Genomic DNA, 17,290 nt, shown 5'->3' on the forward strand with positions numbered 1-17,290 from the left:
GTGACCCCAAATGGGACCCTAAATGTGACCCTAATGGGACCCAAAATGTCACCCAAATGGAACCTAAATGTGACCCTAAATGGGACCCCAAAATGTGACCTAACATGTGACCTAAAGGGGTTTAAAGAACCCCAAAATGTGACCCCAAAATGTGACCCAAAAGGGGTTTAAAGGACCTCAAATGTGACCCCAAATGGGACCCACATGGGACCCAAAATGTGACCCCAAAATGTGACCCAAAATGTGACCCAAAAGGGGTTTAAAGGACCTCAAATGTGACCCCAAATGGGACCCAAAATGTGACCCAAAAGGGGTTTAAAGGACCCCAAATGTGACCTAAAATTGGACCTAAGAGGGTTTAAAAGACCCCAAATGTGACCTAAATGGGACCTAAATGGGACCCTAAATGTGACCCTAAATGGGACCCAAAATGTCACCCAAATGGGACCTAAATATGACCCTAAGGGGACCCAAAATGGGACCCTAAATGTGCCCCAAAAGGGGTTTAAAGGACCCCAAATGTGACCCCAAAATGGGACCTAAAATTGGACCTAAAAGGGTTTAAAGAACCCCAAATGGGACCCCAAATGTGACCCAAAATGGGACCCCAAAATTGGACCTAAAAGGGTTAAAAAGATCCCAAATGGGACCCCAAATGTGACCCAAAATGTCACCCAAATGGGACCAAAATGTGACCCAAAAGGGGTTTAAAGGACCCCAAATGTGACCCCAAAATGGGACCTAAAAGGGTATAAAAGACCCCAAAATGGGACCCCAAGAGGGGTTTAAAAGAACCCAAATGGGACCCCAAAATGTGACCTAAATGTGACCCCAAAATGGGACCTAAAATGGGACCCCAAAGGGATCAAAGGACCCCAAATGTGACCCAAAAGGGATTTAAAGAACCCCAAATATAACCCTAAATGTGACCCAAATGTGACCCAAAAGGGGTTTAAAGGACCCCAAAATGTCACCTGAGGGGGTCGAAGAGCTCCAGGAAACCCCAAATTAACGGGAAATCCTCCATTTGAGGGGGAAACCCGAATTTTGAGGCGAAAATCCCCGAATTTTAGGGGAAAAAACCCCAATTTCGGGTGCTGAGCTGGTTAAAGTGACCAGGAGGTCGCGAGTTCGAATCCCAGCAGTGCCTTTTATTAGGAATCCCAATTTTTGGGGGGAAAATCCCTTTTTTGGGGTTACAAACCCCAATTTTTTGGGTGACAAACCCCAATTTTTTTTGGGAAAACCCAATTTTGGGGGGAAAACCCCAATTTTTGGGGTGACAAACCCCAATTTTTTGGGTGACAAACCCCAATTTTTGGGGGAAACCCCAATTTTTGGGGGGGAAAATCCCTTTTTTGGGGTGACAAACCCCAATTTTTGGATGACAAACCCCAACTTTTGGGGGAAAATCCCTTTTTTTGGGTGACAAACCCCAAATTTTTGAGAGAAAATCCCCTTTTTGGGGTGACAAACCCCAAATTTTGGGGGGAAAACCCCAATTTTTTTGGGAAAACCCCTTTTTTGGGGTGACAAACCCCAATTTTGGGGGGAAAACCCCAATTTTTGGGGTGACAAACCACAATTTTTTGGGTGACAAACCCCAATTTTTTTTGGGAAAACCCAATTTTGGGGGGGAAAACCCCAATTTTTGGGGTGAAAAACCCTTTTTTGGGGTGAAAAACCCCTTTTTTTTTGGATTCCAAACCCTTTTTTTGGGGTGAAAAACCCCAATTTTTTGGGTGACAAACCCCAACTTTTGGGGGGAAAACCCCATTTTTGGGGGGAAAACCCAATTTTGGGGGGAAAATCCCTTTTTTGGGAGACAAACCCCAACTTTTGGGGTGACAAACCCCAACTTCTGGAAGAAAATCCCTTTTTTGGGGTGAAAAACCCCTTTTTTGGGGTGAAAACCCCTTTTTTGGGGTGACAAACTCCTTTTTTGGGGTGAAAAATCCCCTTTTTTGGGGTGAAAAACTCCTTTTTTGGGTTCCAAACTCCTTTTTTGGGGTGAAAAACCCTTTTTTGGGGTGAAAAACCCCTTTTTTGGGGGAAAATCCCTTTTTGGGGTGACAAACCCCAATTTTTTGAGAGAAAATCCCTTTTTTGGGGTGACAAACCCCAATTTTTTGAGAGAAAATCCCTTTTTTGGGGTGACAAACCCCAACTTTTGGGAGAAAATCCCTTTTTTGGGGTGACAAACCATATTTTTGGGGGAAAACCCCAATTTTTTGGGTGACAAACCCCAACTTTTGGGTGACAAACCCCAACTTTTGGGGGGAAAACCCCTTTTTTTGGGGAGAAAACCCCCTTTTTGGGGTGACAAACCCCAATTTTTTTTGGAAAACCCCTTTTTTGGAGTGACAAACCCCAATTTTTGGGGCTTCAGACCCAAATTTTTTGGGGGCGACACTCCTTTTTTGGGGCAGCTCCTCTTTTTTTTGGGGTGAACTCGATGGGGTTTGGGGGGATTTTGGAGGTTTTGGGGTCGTTTGGGGGCAGTTTTGGGGTTCCATGGGAGGTTTTGGAGGTTCAGGGAGGTTTTGGGGTGGTTTTGGGATGGTTTTGGGGTTCAGACGATGGTCAGGTGAGTTTCAGGGTGGTTTTGGGGATTCAGGAAGGTTTTGGGGTGTTTTTGGGGTCGTTTTGGGGTTCCAGGAAGGTTTAGGGGGTTCAGCTGGGTTTTGGGGTGGTTTTGGGGTCGTTTTGGGGTCACACGATGGTCAGCTGGGTTTGGGGATTCATGAAGCTTTTGGGACAGTTTTGGGGTGATTTTGGGGTTGTTTTGGGGTTCAGATGATGGTCAGGTGAGTTTTGGGGTGGTTTTGGGAATTCAGGAAGGTTTCGGGGTGATTTTGGGGTCAGACGATGGTCAGCCGGGTTTGGGGCATTCGGGGAGATTTCGGGATGGTTTTGGGGTGATTTTGGGGTTCAGGCGATGGTCAGGTGTTTTTTAGGGTTGTTTTGGATGTTCAGGGTGGTTTTGGGGTGGTTTTGGGGCGGTTTGGGAGTCAGAGGATGGTCAGCCGGGTTTTGGGGTTCTGGAAGGTTTTGGGGTGTTTTTGGGGCAGTTTTTGGGGTCAGCCAATGCTCAGCCAGGTTTTGGCAATTCAGAGTGGTTTTGGGGTGGTTTTGGGGTCGTTTTGGGGTCACACGATGCTCAGCCAGGTTTTGGGGATTCAGGAAGGTTTTGGCATCATTTTGGGGTGTTTTTGGGGCAGTTTTGGGGTCACACGATGGTCAGCTGGGTTTGAGGATTCAGGAAGGTTTTGGGGTGTTTTTGGGGTCGTTTTGGGGTCAGACGATTCTCAGCCAGGTTTTGGTGATTCAGGACGATTTCGGGGAGATTTTGGGGTGTTTTTGGGGCAGTTTATGGGGTCAGCCAATGCTCAGCCAGGTTTTGGGGATTCAGGAAGGTTTTGGGGTGTTTTTGGGGCATTTTTGGGGTTCCAGGAAGGTTTAGGGGGGTTCAGCTGGGTTTTGGGGTGGTTTTTGGGGTCGTTTTGGGGTCACACGATGGTCAGCTGGGTTTGGGGATTCATGACGCTTTTGGGGCAGTTTTGGGGTGATTTTGGGATGTTTTGGGGTTCAGATGATGGTCAGGTGAGTTTTGGGGTGGTTTTGGGAATTCAGGAAGGTTTCGGGGTGATTTTGGGGTCAGACGATGGTCAGCCGGGTTTGGGGCATTCGGGGAGATTTCGGGATGGTTTTGGGGTGATTTTGGGGTTCAGGCGATGGTCAGGTGTTTTTTAGGGTTGTTTTGGATGTTCAGGGTGGTTTTGGGGTGGTTTTGGGGCGGTTTTGGAGTCAGAGGATGGTCAGCCGGGTTTTGGGGTTCTGGAAGGTTTTGGGGTGGTTTTGGGGTGGTTTTGGGGTCGCAATGTCAGCGGTTTTGGATTCAGGTGGTTTTGGGGTGGTTTTGGGGTGGTTTTGGGGTCTGACAATGGTCAGCTGGGTTTTGGGGATTCAGGAAGGTTTTGGGGTGTTTTTGGGGCATTTTTGGGGTTCCAGGAAGGTTTAGGGGGTTCAGGAAGGTTTTGGGGTGTTTTTGGGGTCGTTTTGGGGTCAGACGATTCTCAGCCAGGTTTTGGTGATTCAGGACGATTTCGGGGAGATTTTGGGGTGTTTTTGGGGCAGTTTATGGGGTCAGCCAATGCTCAGCCAGGTTTTGGGGATTCAGGAAGGTTTTGGGGTGTTTTTGGGGCATTTTTGGGGTTCCAGGAAGGTTTAGGGGGGTTCAGCTGGGTTTTGGGGTGGTTTTTGGGGTCGTTTTGGGGTCACACGATGGTCAGCTGGGTTTGGGGATTCATGACGCTTTTGGGGCAGTTTTGGGGTGGTTTTGGGGTTGTTTTGGGGTTCAGGCGATGGTCAGGTGAGTTTTGGGGATTCAGGAAGGTTTTGGAGGTTCAGGAAGGTTTTGGGATGGTTTTGGGGTGATTTTGGGGTTGTTTTGGGGTTCAGATGATGGTCAGGTGGGTTTTAGGGTTGTTTTGAATGTTCAGGGAGGCTTTGGTGTGTTTTTGGGGCAGTTTTGGGGTCACACGATGGTCAGCTGGGTTTTGGGGTTCTGGAAGGTTTTGGGGTGGTTTTGGGGTGGTTTTGGGGTGGTTTTGGGGTCTGACGATGGTCAGCTGGGTTTTGGGGATTCAGGAAGGTTTTGGGGTGTTTTTGGGGCGGTTTTGGGGTTCCAGGAAGGTTTAGGGGGTTCAGCTGGGTTTTGGGGTGTTTTTGGGGTCGTTTTGGGGTCACACGATTCTCAGCCAGGTTTTGGGGATTCAGGAAGGTTTTGGGGCAGTTTATGGGGTTTTTTGGGGGGCAGTTTATGGGGTCAGCCAATGCTCAGCCAGGTTTTGGGGATTCAGGGTGGTTTTGGGGTGATTTTGGGGTGGTTTTGGGGTCGTTTTGGGGTCACACGATGCTCAGCCAGGTTTTGGGGATTCAGGACGGTTTTGGGGCAGTTTTGGGGTTTTTTTGGGGGCAGTTTATGGGGTCAGCCAATGCTCAGCCGGGTTTTGGATGTTCTGGAAGATTTCGGGGTGTTTTGGGGTCGCTTTTGGGGTCACACGATGGTCAGTCGGGCATCCGGACGAACCCCACAAGCCACTTTGTGTCTCTCGAAAAGCTCCTGCAGCTTCTCCACGTACCGCTGGTGGAATTGGGCGACCAACTCGGGCGAGGGGCGAGCGACCCGCGGCACCTCCAGGGGCGACCCCACTGCGGGCAGGGGGCGATCAGGACCCCAAAAACATCCCCAAAATCCCCCCGAAAAAAAACCCGGATGGCCAAAGCCTTCCGGAAGTCCTAAAATCCATCCCGGGATTTGCAGGAATCCTAAAATTCCCGTGAAAAACCCAAAAATCCACTCAGGAATTTGCAGGAATCCCAAAAATTCCCATGAAATCCCCGAAATCCTCTCGGGAATGTCCAGATTCCAGCCGGAACCCCAAAAATCTCTCCCGGAATCTCAAAATTTCTCCCAATTTTCCTCCCAAAACTCCCCAGATTTACCCCAATTCGCTCTCTGCACCCCAAAACCCTTCCTGACCCCAAAATTCCCCCCAAAACTCCCCCTAAATCCCTCCCCGCACCCCAAAACTTTCCCCCAAATTTCTCTCCGAAACCCCAAAACATTCCTGACCCCAAAAATCCCCCAAAAACTCCCCCCAAATCCCACCAATTCCATTCCCGCACCCCCAAATCCCCCCAAATCCCCAAATTCCCCAAAACTCCGAAAATCCCCCAAATCCCTCCCCACACCCCAAACTTTCCCCAAATCCCCCAAAATCCCCCAAACCCCCAAACCCCCTCCTGCACCCCCAAATCCCCCCAAATCATTCCCAGACCCCAAATCCCCCAAAATTCCCCCAAAAGTTCCCCCAAATGCCCCTAAATCCCCCCAAAATTCCCCCAAAATTCCCAAATCCCTCCTCACACCCCCTCAAAATCCCCCCAAATCATTCCCAGCACCCCAAATGCCCCCAAATCCCCAAAATTCCCCCAAATGCCCCTAAACCCCCCAAAACTACCCCCAAATCCCTCCCGCACCCCAAAATCCCCCAAAATCCATCCCCGCACCCCATATTCCCCCTGACCCCAAAAAACTCTCCCCAAAGACCCCCAAAATCCCTCCCTCACCCCAAAACTTTCCCCCAAAGTTCTCCAAAACCCCAAAATTCCCCCAAAACTCCCTAAATCCCTTCCCGCACCCCAAAACTTCCCAAAACCTTTCCTGACCCCAAAACTTCCCCCAAATATCTCCCCGCATCCCCAAAATTCTCCCAAATCATTCTCAGCACCCCAAATCCCCCAAAATCCCCAAAATTCCCCCCCAAACTCCCCAAATCCCTCCCCACAGCCCGAAACTTTCCCCAAATCCCCCCAAAATCCCCCAAGACCCCCAAAATTCCCCCAAATTCCCCCAATTCCCTCCCCGCACCCCAAAACTTGCCCCCAAATTTCCTTCTGAAACCCCAAAACATTCCTGACCCCAAAAATCCCCCAAAATCCCCCCCAGATCCCACCACTCCCCTTCCCGCACCCCAAATTCCCCAAATCCTTCCCACACCCCCCAAAGCTCCCCCAAAATCCCCCCAAAATCCCTCCCCAAGCCCCAAAACTCCCCCTAAATCCCCCAAATCCCCCCAAACTCACCCAAAATCCCCCAAAACTTTCCCCAAATCCCCAAAATCCCCCAAATCTCCCCAAAACTCTCCCCAAACCCCTCCCCGCATCCCCAAAGTCCCCTAAATCCCCCAAAATCCCCCAAATCCCCTAAATCCCCCAAAATCCCCCCAAACTCACCCAAAATCCCTCCCCACACCCCGAAACTTTCCCCAAATCCTCCCAAAATCCCCCAAATCCCCTCAAAATCCCCCCAAAATCCCCCAAAATCCCCCCAAAATCCCCCAAACTCACCCACCACGGTGAGAGGCACCCGGAAGGGCAGGAAGGGGAGCCCCCCGCGACCCCAAAACACACAAGGGGCGAACCCCAAAATCCTCTTCAGGCCGCGCTGGGCTCGCCGCAGCCACGAGTTCTCGGCCAGCCGGGGCTGAGCGAAGGTGTCCTGCTCCCCAAAAACGTACACCGGCACCAGCGGGGCGCTGGGAACCCCAAAATTCAGGGAAAAAATCCCCAAAATTTGGGGCGTCCCGAAAATTCCCCTCCCAGAGCAAGGAATTTGCTCCTAAAAACCCAAAATTTCCACCCCGAATGGCTAAATTTCCGCTCGAAATTTGGTCCCAGACCCCAAAATTTCCTCCCCAATCCTAAAAGTTTCCCCATAGTTCCCAAAAGTTCCTCCTGAACCCCCAAAATTTGCTCCCAAATCCCCAAAACTTCCTCCCAAAGCCAGAAATTTCCTCCCCAATCCCGAAAGATTCCCCCAAGGTTCCCGAAATTTCCTCCCGAATCCCAAATTTCCTCCCGAGATTTCATCCCAGACCCCAAAATTTGCTCCTGAGTCCTAAAATTTCCTCCCAAACCCCAGAAGGAAGGTGTCCTGCTCCCCAAAAACGTACACCGGCACCAGCGGGGAGCTGGGAACCCCAAAATTCAGGGGAAAATTCCCGAAATTTGGGGAGCCCCGAAAATTCCAGTCCGGAGCAAGGAATTTGCTCCCAAATCCCAAAATTTGCTCCCAAATCCCCAAAATGTCCTCCCGAGATTTCGTCCTGGACCCCAAAATTTGCTCTCAAATCCCGAAATTTGGTCCCAAAATATCATCCCGGAGCCAGGAAGTTTCTCCCGAATCCCAAAAGGTTCCCAGAATTTGCACCCGAACCCCCAAATTTGGTCCTGAATTCCCAAAACTTCCTCCAGAAATTTCGTCCCAGACCCCGAAATTCACTCCTGAATCCTAAAATTTGCTCCCAAATCCCCAAATTTCCTCCCAAATCCCAGAAGGAAGGTGTCCTGCTCCCCCAAAACGTACACCGGCACCAGCGGGGCGCTGGGAACCCCAAAATTCAGGGAAAAAATTCCCAAAATTTGGAAATTCAGGAAAAAAGCCTCGAAAATTGGAAATTCAGGGAAAAAAGCCCCGAAAATTCCAGTCCGGAGCAAGAAATTTGCTCCCAAATCCTGAAATTTCTACCCCAAATGCCGAAATTTCTGCTCGAAATTTGGTCCCCGGAGCCCAAAACTTGCTCCCGAATCCCAAAAGGTCTCATATGGTTCCCAAAATTTCTGCCCGAATCCCAAAATTTCCTCCCGAAATTTGGTCCCGGACCCCAAAAGTTCCTCCCAAAGCCAGAAATTTTGCTCCCAAAGCTAGAAATTTTCTCCCAAATCCCGAAATTTCCTCCCGAATCCCAAAAGGTCTCACATGGTTCCCGGAATTTCCTCCCGAATCCCGAATTTCCTCCCGAGATTTCATCCCAGACCCCGAAATTCACTCCTGAATCCTAAAATTTGCTACCAAATCCCCAAATTTGCTCCCAAATCCCAGAAGGAAGGTGTCCTGCTCCCCCAAAACACACACCGGCACCAGCGGGGCGCTGGGAACCCCAAAATTCAGGGAAAAAAATCCCAAATTTGGAAATTCAGGAAAAAAGCCCCGAAAATTGGAAATTCAGGGAAAAAAGCCCCGAAAATTCCAGTCCGGAGCAAGAAATTTGCTCCCAAATCCTGAAATTTCTACCCCAAATGCCGAAATTTGGTCCCCGGACCCCAAAATTTGCTCCCGAATCCCAAAAGGTCTCACATGGTTCCCAAAATTTCTGCCCGAATCCCAAAATTTCCTCCCGAGATTTCATCCCAAACCCCAAAATTTGCTCCCAAAGCCAGAAATTTCCCCCAAATGCCTAAATTTCCGCCCAAAATTTGATCCCAGACCCCAAAATTTGCTCCCGAATCCCAAAATTTCTTCCCGAAATTTCGTCTCAAATCCCAAAATTTCCTCCCCAATCCCAAAAGATTCCCCCAAGGTTCCCGAAATTTCATCCCAGAGCCCAAAATTTCCTTCCAAATCCCCAAATTTCCTCCCCATATTTCATCCCAGACCCTGAAATTTGCTCCCGAATCCCGAAATTTGCCCCAAAATTCCAAAATTTGGTCCCAGAATTTCTCCTCAACCCCAAAATTTCCTCCTTAATCCCCAAATTTCTTGCCAATATTTCCTCCCAGTCCCCGAAATTTCCTCCTGAATCCCAAAAATCCCTTCGGAATCTCCAAATTCCTCCCAAAATTCTGTCCCGAACCCCAAAGTTTCCTCCTGAATCCCAAAATTTCCTCCCAAATCCCCAAATTTCCTCCCGATATTTCATCCCGGACCATGAAATTTCATCCTGAATCCCAAAAATTCCTTCCGAAATCCTAAAATTTCCTCCCCCATCCCAACCCCCCCAAATTTTCCCCAAAACACCCCAAAATTCCCCCAAATTTCCCCGAAAATTCCCCCAAATTCCCCCAAAAATCCCCCAAATTTCCTCAAAAATCCCCACAAAATCCCCTAAAATCCCCTGAAATCCCTTAAAATCCCCTAAATTCCCCCCAAAACTCCTCCGCGACCCCCCAAATTCCCCCAAAACCCCCCAAATTCCCCAAACCCCCCAAAATCCCTCCAGCCCTCCTCCCTGTCGCCCCTCCCGGCTGCTCGTGGTACTGCAAGGGTGAATTGAGCCACTTGTTCCCCAAATTTCCCCAAAATCCCCCAATTCCCCAAACCCCTAAAAACCCCAAAACTTCGAATCTTCCCCAAAACACTCCAGGACGCCCCAAACTCCCCGAAATCCTCCCAAATCCTCTCAATTCCCCCGAAATTTCCCTCAAAATCCCCCGAAATTTCCCCCAAAACCCACCAAAATCCCCCCGAAATTCCCCTAAAATCCCCCAAAATCCCCCAAAATCCCCCAAAATCGCCCCCCAAACCCACCCGTGGCGCAGGGCGAGGCGCACGAAGCCCCGGCGGTGGCGCAAGGTGACACGGTGACATCCCGGAGTTCCTTCCAGAGCTTCGGCAGCTCCGCCGACCATGATCAGCAGAGCTTGAGATTTCCGAGCCAAAACCGAGTCCAGGCAGCGCTGGCTGACCGGGCAGAGACCTGGGAAAAGGGTGAGGAGATCCTAAAAATCCTAAATCTCAAAAAAAACCCCAAAATTCCCCAAAAAACCCCTCAAAATTCCCAAAAAATCCGGTAAAAAAAACCCAAAATCCCATTAAAAACCCGCTAAAAAACACTAAAACTGATCCCAAAAGCGCCAAAACTGACTCCAGGCAGTGCTGGCTGACAGGGCAGAGACCTGGAAGAAGGTTAGGGGATCCTAAAAATCCTAAATCCCAAAAAAACCCCAAAATCCTAAAAAAAATCCGGTAAAAACCACAAAAATCTCATTATAAAACCCACTAAAAAAACCCCAAAACAGATCCCAAAAGTGCCAAAACTGCGTCCAGGCAGCGCTGGCTGAGAGGTCAGAGACCTGGGAAAAGGGTGAGGGAATCCTAAAAATCCTAAATCCCAAAAAAACCCCCAAAATTCCCCCAAAAAATCCCGTAAAAAAACCCCAAATACGCTAAAAAATGACCCCAAAAAAGCTAAAAAACGACCCCAAAACTACCCAAAACAGATCCCAAAAGTGCCAAAAGAGACTCCAGGCAGTGCTGGCTGAGCGGGGAGAGACCTGGGAAAAGGGTGAGGAGATCCTAAAAATCCTAAATCCTAAAAAAACCCCAAAAAACCACACAAAATTCCCAAAAAATCCGGTAAAAAACCCCAAAATCCCATTAAAAACCCGCTAAAAAACACTAAAACTGATCCCAAAAGTGCCAAAACTGACTCCAGGCAGTGCTGGCTGAGAGGGCAGAGACCTGGAAGAAGGTTAGGGGATCCTAAAAATCCTAAATCCCAAAAAAACCCCAAAATCCTAAAAAAAATCCGGTAAAAACCACAAAAATCTCATTATAAAACCCACTAAAAAAACCCCAAAACAGATCCCAAAAGTGCCAAAACTGCGTCCAGGCAGCGCTGGCTGAGAGGTCAGAGACCTGGGAAAAGGGTGAGGGAATCCTAAAAATCCTAAATCCCAAAAAAACCCCCAAAATTCCCCCAAAAAATCCCGTAAAAAAACCCCAAATACGCTAAAAAATGACCCCAAAAAAGCTAAAAAACGACCCCAAAACTACCCAAAACAGATCCCAAAAGTGCCAAAAGAGACTCCAGGCAGTGCTGGCTGAGCGGGGAGAGACCTGGGAAAAGGGTGAGGAGATCCTAAAAATCCTAAATCCTAAAAAAACCCCAAAAAACCACACAAAATTCCCAAAAAATCCGGTAAAAAACCCCAAAATCCCATTAAAATCCCGCTAAAAAACACTAAAACTGATCCCAAAAGTGCCAAAACTGACTCCAGGCAGTGCTGGCTGAGAGGGCAGAGACCTGGGGAAGGGTGAGGAGATCCTAAAAATCCTAAATCCCAAAAAAACCCCCAAAATCCTAAAAAAATCCGGTAAAAGAAACTCCAAAAACGACCCCAAAACCAATCCCAAAAGCACCAACACTGCATCCAGCAAAAAAAAAAAAATCCCCAAAAAATCCCCTCGAAATTCCCCAAATGTACCCAAAACCCCAAATCCTCCCAAAATCTCCTCCAAACCTCCCAAATCGCCCCCAAGATCACCCAAAGCCCCCAAAAAATCCCCCCAAAATCCCCAAAAATCCCCCAAAAATGCTAAAATAAATCCTAAAAAAATCCCCAAAAATCCCCCCAAAATCCTCAAAAAAACAAAACAAAAAAAAAATCCCAAAAAATCCTAAAACTCCCCAAAATCCTCCCCAAAAAAAAAAAACCCAAAATCACCAGAAAATCCCGCAAAAATCTCCAAAAATCCCAAAAATCTCAAAAATACCCCCCAAAATCCAAAACCAAAAAATCCCCCAAAATCCCCCAAATATCCCAAGAATCCCCAAAAATCCCCCCAAAATCCAAAAAAAATCCCAAAAAATCCCCAAAATCCCAAGAAAATCCTCGAAAATTCCCCAAAAAAATCTCCAAACAATCCCAAAAAAATCCCCACAAAACCCCAAAAATAAAACAAAAAATCCCCCAAAATCCCCAAAAAATCCCAAAGAATCCTTAAAAAATCCCCAAAAAATCCCAAAAATCCCCAAAAAATCCCCCCAAAATCCCTAAATATCCCCCAAAAATCCCAAAAATCCCCAAAAATTCCTCAAAAAATCCCCACGAAACTCCCAAAAATAAAACAAAAAAACCCAAAAATCCCCAAAAAATCATCAAAAAATCCCCAAAAAATCCTAAAAAATCCCCAAAAATAAAAAAAAAATTCCTCAAAAAATCCCCAAAAATCCCAAAAATCCCAAAAAAAACCCAAAAAATCCCCCAAAAATCCCTAGAAATCCTTAAAAAATCCCCAAAAATCCCAAAAAAATCCCCAAAAATCCCAAAAATCCCCAAAAAAATTCCTCAAAAAATCCCCAAAAAATCCCCAAAAAATCCCAAAAAATCTCCAAAAAATCCTAAAAAATCCCCAAAAATCCCAAAAAAATTTCTCAAAAAATCCCCAAAAATCCAAAAAAATCCCTAAAAATCCAAAAAAATGAAAAAAATCCCCCAAAATCCCAAAACATCCCCAAAAATTCTCAAAAGAACCCCAAAGAATCCCCAAAAAAATCCCAAAAAAATCCAAAAAAATCCCCCCAAAAAATCCCAAAATCCCCAAAAATCCCCAAAATCCCAAACTCACCCGCAGCCATGGCATACTCCCTATAAAAGGGCAGCCGGAAAAGTCCCTCCAGGGCGGCCAGGTTGGGGGTCAGGCCGGGACAAGGGGTGTCCCCAAGGTCGGGGTGTCCCCAATGTCCCCTCCCCGCTTTTGGGGTCCCGGTGGCGCCGCGACCGCCGGTGACAAAGGCGCCGAAAACCCCAATGCAGGAGATGCCGTGGGGGTGACAGGGGAGGATGTAACTGCGGCTTGGGGACAGCGGGACCTTGCGGAGCACCTGGGGACAGCGGGGACATCAGGGATGTTGGGGACATTGGGGTTAATGGGGGCATTGGGGACATTTGGGGACATTTGGGGACATTAGAGGTATTGGGGACATTGGGGTTAATGGGGGCATTGGGGACATTGGGGACATTTGGGGACATTGGAGGTATTGGGGACATTTGGGGTTTTGGGGGTATTGGGGACATTGGGGTATTGGGGACACTGGGGACATTGGGGACATTGGGGGTGTTGGGGTTAATGGGGACACTGGGGGAATTGGAAACATTTGGGACATTGGGGACATTGGAGACATTTGGGACACTGGGGCACTGGGGACATTGGGGATGTTGGGGACATTTGGGATATTGGGGGTATTGGGGAAAATGGGGACACTGGGAACATTGGGGACATTGGGACATTGGGGGCGTTGGGGACATTGGGGGTATTTGGGGCATTGGGGACATTTGGGGATGTTGGGGACATTGGAGTAATTTTGGGGACTTGGGGTATTTTGGGATTTTGAGGACATTGGGGGCATTGGGGACATTTGGGGACATTGTGGGTATTGGGGACATTGGGGACATTTGGGGAATTGGAAACGTTTGGGACATTGGGGTTAATTGGGACATTGGGGACATTGGGGACATTGGGGACATTGGAGGTATTTGGGGCATTGGGGACATTGGGGGATGTTGGGGACATTGGAGTAATTTTGGGGACTTGGGGTATTTTGGGATTTTGAGAACATTGGGGGAATTTGGGACATTGGGGACATTGGGGATATTTGGGATTTTGGGGACATTGGGGACATTAGGGGACATGGGGGATATTGAGGACATTGGGGACATTGGGGGCTTTGGGGACATTGGGTATGTTGAGTACATTTGGGAACAGCGGGGACATTGGGGATATTTGGGACATTGGGGACATTGCAGGTATTGGGGACATTGGGGACATTTGGGGATGTTGGAAACATTTGGGACATCAGGGACATTGGGGTTAATGGTGACATTGGGGACATTGGGGACATTGCGGGTATTGGGGACATTGGGGACATTGGGGACATTGGGGGTATTTGGGGCATTGGGGACATTTGGGGATGTTGGGGACATTGGAGTAATTTTGGGGACTTGGGGTATTTTGGGATTTTGAGGACATTGGGGGAATTTGGGACACTGGGGACATTGGGGACATTGGGGACATTGGGGACACTGGGGACATTGGGGACATTGGGGACATTGGGGACATTGGGGACATTGGGGACATTGGGGACATTGGGGACATTGGGGACATTGGGGACACTGGGGACATTGGGGACATTGGGGACATTGGGGACGTTGGGGACGTTGGGGACACTGGGGACATTGGGGACATTGGGGACATTGGGGACATTGGGGACACTGGGGACATTGGGGACACTGGGGACATTGGGGACATTGGGGACATTGGGGACACTGGGGACATTGGGGACATTGGGGACATTGGGGACGTTGGGGACATTAGGGGACGTTGGGGACATTAGGGGACATTGGGGACATTAGGGGACGTTGGGGACACGGCTGTACCTTGATGGGGAAATAGTCACAGAAATGATCCCAAATCCGCCAGTTTCTCACCCAATCCCAATGTCGCGGCCCTGGGGACACCGAGGGGACATTGGGGGGAGGCGGGAAATGTCCCCACTCGTGTCCCCAATGTCCCTTTGTCACCCCACGTATGTCCCCAATGTCCCCACCACCGTCGGGGCCAGAGCCACCAACCCCGTGTCCCCCCACGCTTATCCCAAATGTCCCCAATGATGTCCCCAGTGTCCCCAACGTCCCCAATGTCCCCAAAGGCCCCAATATCTCCAATGTCCCCAGTGTCCCCCCTGTCCCCACTGTCCCCAACTGTCCCTAATGTCCCCAATATCCCAAATATCCCCAATATCCCCAATGTCCCCAAATCCCCAATGTCCCCAATGTCCCTAAATGTCCCCAGTGCCTCCAATGTCCCCAAAGGCTCCAATGTCCCCAATACCCCCGATGTCCCCAATGTCCCCAAAAATCCCAAATATCCCCAGTGTCCCCCCTGTCCCCACTGTCCCCAACGTCCCTAAATCCTCAATGTCCCCAATGTCCCCATATCCCCCCACTCATGTCCCCAATGTCCCCAGTGTCCCCAAATCCCCAATATCCCCGATGTCCCCAAACTGTCCCCAACGTCCCCTTTAATGTCCCCAACATCCCCAACACCCCCAATGTCCCCAATGTCCCCCATTTCCTCAGTGTCCCCAATGTCCCCAATGTCCCCAAAGCCCTGAATGTCTCCAATGTCCCCAATGTCCCCAATGTCCCCAAATCCCCAATGTCCCCAATGTCCCCAATGTCCCCAGTGTCCCTCAATGTCCCCACTGTCCCCAATGTCCCCAATGCCCCCGATGTCCCTAATGTCCCCAATGTCCCCAACATCCCCCACTGTCCCTTATCTCCCCAATATCCCCAACGTCCCCAATGTCCCCAAATGTCCCCAATACCCTCAATACCCCCAATGTCCCCAATGTCCCCAATGTCCCCAAGTGTCCCCAATGTCCCCAATGTCCCCAATGTCCCCAATGTCCCCAAGTGTCCCCACCCCTCTCCGGGCCGTTCCAGTCCCAGAGCCACCACCCCCCGTAGGCGACAGTGACAATCCAGAGCCTCGTCCTGAGCAGCAGCAGCAGCAGCAGCACCGAGCCTGGCCCTGAAGGGGTTAAAGCAATTAAATTAATCAGTTAATTAATGAAATTATTGAAATTCGTTACGTTTAATAAGTTTATTCCCCGCCGGGGTTAATTATTCACCAGTGCTGTTAATTGTTCTCCCCCGTTAATTGCTCCCTGCTGTTAATTGCCACCTCTAAGGGTTAATTTTCCTCCCGTTAATTAAGAGTTAATTAATTGTCCCCAATTAATTAGCCCCTCGCGGGTTGATTAATCCCCCGATAATTCCCCATACCGTAATTTCCCCCACAGGGGTAATTATTCACCGGTGCTGTTAATTACTCTCCCCCCGTTAATTGCTCCCTGCTGTTAATTATCCCCTCTAGGGGTTAATTTCCCCCGTTAATTGCCCCAATTAATTAATTAATTGCCATTAATTCCCCCAATTAATTAGCCCCCCTCAGGTTAATTAATCCCTCTGTAATTATCCCCCAGGGGTTAATTATTCACTCCCCCCGCCGTTAATTGCTCTCCCCCGTTAATTGCTCCCTGCGGTTAATTGTCTCCTCTAGGTGTTAATTTCCCCCCGTTAATTGCCCCAACTAATTAATTAATTGCCACTAATTCTCCCCAGTTAATTAGCCCCTCTGTATTCAACCCCATCAAGTAACTCCCCCAGCCCCGATTAATTGCTCCGCCCAGGATTAATTACCCCCCGTTAATTACCCCTCGGCGGATTAATTCCTCCTTTCCCAGGCTAATTACACCATCCAGTTAATTACGCCCCAGGGTTAATTACTCCCCGTTAATTGCCACCTCCGGGCTTAACCCCATCAAGTTAACTCCCTCCTCACCATTAATTACCCCCGCAGACGTTAATTACCCTCTTTTAATTGCCTTAATCCTTAATCTCACCCCCAAAGGGTTAATTACTCCTTTTCCATATTAATTACACCCCCAGCCTTAATTACCCCCCCGTTAATTGCTCCTCACGGGCTCAATCCCCCCCCATCAATGGGTTAATTACCCCTTCCCCAGATTAATCACCCCTAGACTTAATTACCCCCCGTTAATTGCCCTTCCCTCCCAATTAATTACCCCCCAGCCAATAATTCCCCCCAATTAATTACCCCTCAAGGGCTCAATCCCCCCATCAACTGCTTAATTACCCCTCCTCCGTATTAATTACCCCCCTGGCTTAATGAACCCCCCCTAATTACCCCCCCGGGGGGATTAATTACCCCCCGCTAATTACCGAGGAAGAGGAAAGTCAACATCCATTGCAGAACGCAGAGCGCCTGAACCGCGGAACGAAAATTCCCTTCCATACCTGCCCGGGGGGGACAAAAATCGGGGTGACACCTTCGGGGGAGGGTCGGGGACATTTGGGGACGTCACCCCGAAATTTTGGGACCCCAAAAATGGGGGGAAAACCCCAAAATTTTCCCTCCTTTTCCGTACCTTTCGCCGCCACGTCCAGGTGGAGTTCAGACTTTGCCCCGAGGGAGGAGGAAGGAGTTGGGTGTGGTTGAGGGGGAGGGGAAAAAAAGGCGGGAAACCCCTTTGGGGAACCCCAAAATCCTCGCGGGATGTTTTTGGGGTGGAGACCCTCCCAAAATCCACCCCCAGACCCCAAAAAACCGCACCCGAAAAGGGGAAAATTCAGCCCG

The 17,290-nt window shown here is 49.0% G+C and overlaps 1 protein-coding gene across 2 annotated transcripts; it reads right to left on the bottom strand.

Annotated features, from left to right (window-relative positions):
* Positions 1 to 5,016: 5,016 nt before the first annotated feature.
* LOC146423052 (2-acylglycerol O-acyltransferase 3-like) lies at positions 5,017 to 16,942 on the bottom strand. 2 transcript variants are annotated; one of them, XM_085045243.1, is made up of 7 exons: positions 16,876 to 16,942; positions 15,554 to 15,661; positions 14,506 to 14,576; positions 12,698 to 12,953; positions 9,875 to 10,043; positions 6,916 to 7,103; positions 5,017 to 5,214 (listed from the first exon to the last, which is right to left on the bottom strand). In XM_085045243.1, exons 1-7 carry the CDS (start codon positions 16,895 to 16,897, stop codon positions 5,060 to 5,062), a joined length of 969 nt encoding a protein of 322 aa, XP_084901369.1. In that variant the 5' UTR covers positions 16,898 to 16,942; the 3' UTR covers positions 5,017 to 5,059. The 2 variants fall into 2 exon arrangements, with proteins under 2 accessions (XP_084901369.1, XP_084901370.1); XM_085045244.1 differs by lacking the exon at positions 15,554 to 15,661 and having other exon boundaries at positions 16,876 to 16,916.
* Positions 16,943 to 17,290: the final 348 nt, after the last annotated feature.

The sequence above is a fragment of the Lichenostomus cassidix genome, unplaced genomic scaffold (assembly GCF_008360975.1).
Source record: "Lichenostomus cassidix isolate B80296 unplaced genomic scaffold, HeHo_3.0 HiC_scaffold_34, whole genome shotgun sequence".
Taxonomy (NCBI): domain Eukaryota; kingdom Metazoa; phylum Chordata; class Aves; order Passeriformes; family Meliphagidae; genus Lichenostomus; species Lichenostomus cassidix.

Excerpts from the sequence above, each read along its gene's own strand:
- LOC146423052 (XM_085045243.1), bottom strand. The coding sequence starts at position 16,897 with ATGTTGACTTTCCTCTTCCTCG. Across the intron at positions 14,577-15,553 it reads CTGGAACGGCCCGGAGAGGG|GGCCGCGACATTGGGATTGG; the intron begins GTGGGGACACTT and ends CGGTGTCCCCAG. Across the intron at positions 5,215-6,915 it reads GGTGCCTCTCACCGTGGTGG|TGGGGTCGCCCCTGGAGGTG; the intron begins GTGAGTTTGGGG and ends CCCTGCCCGCAG.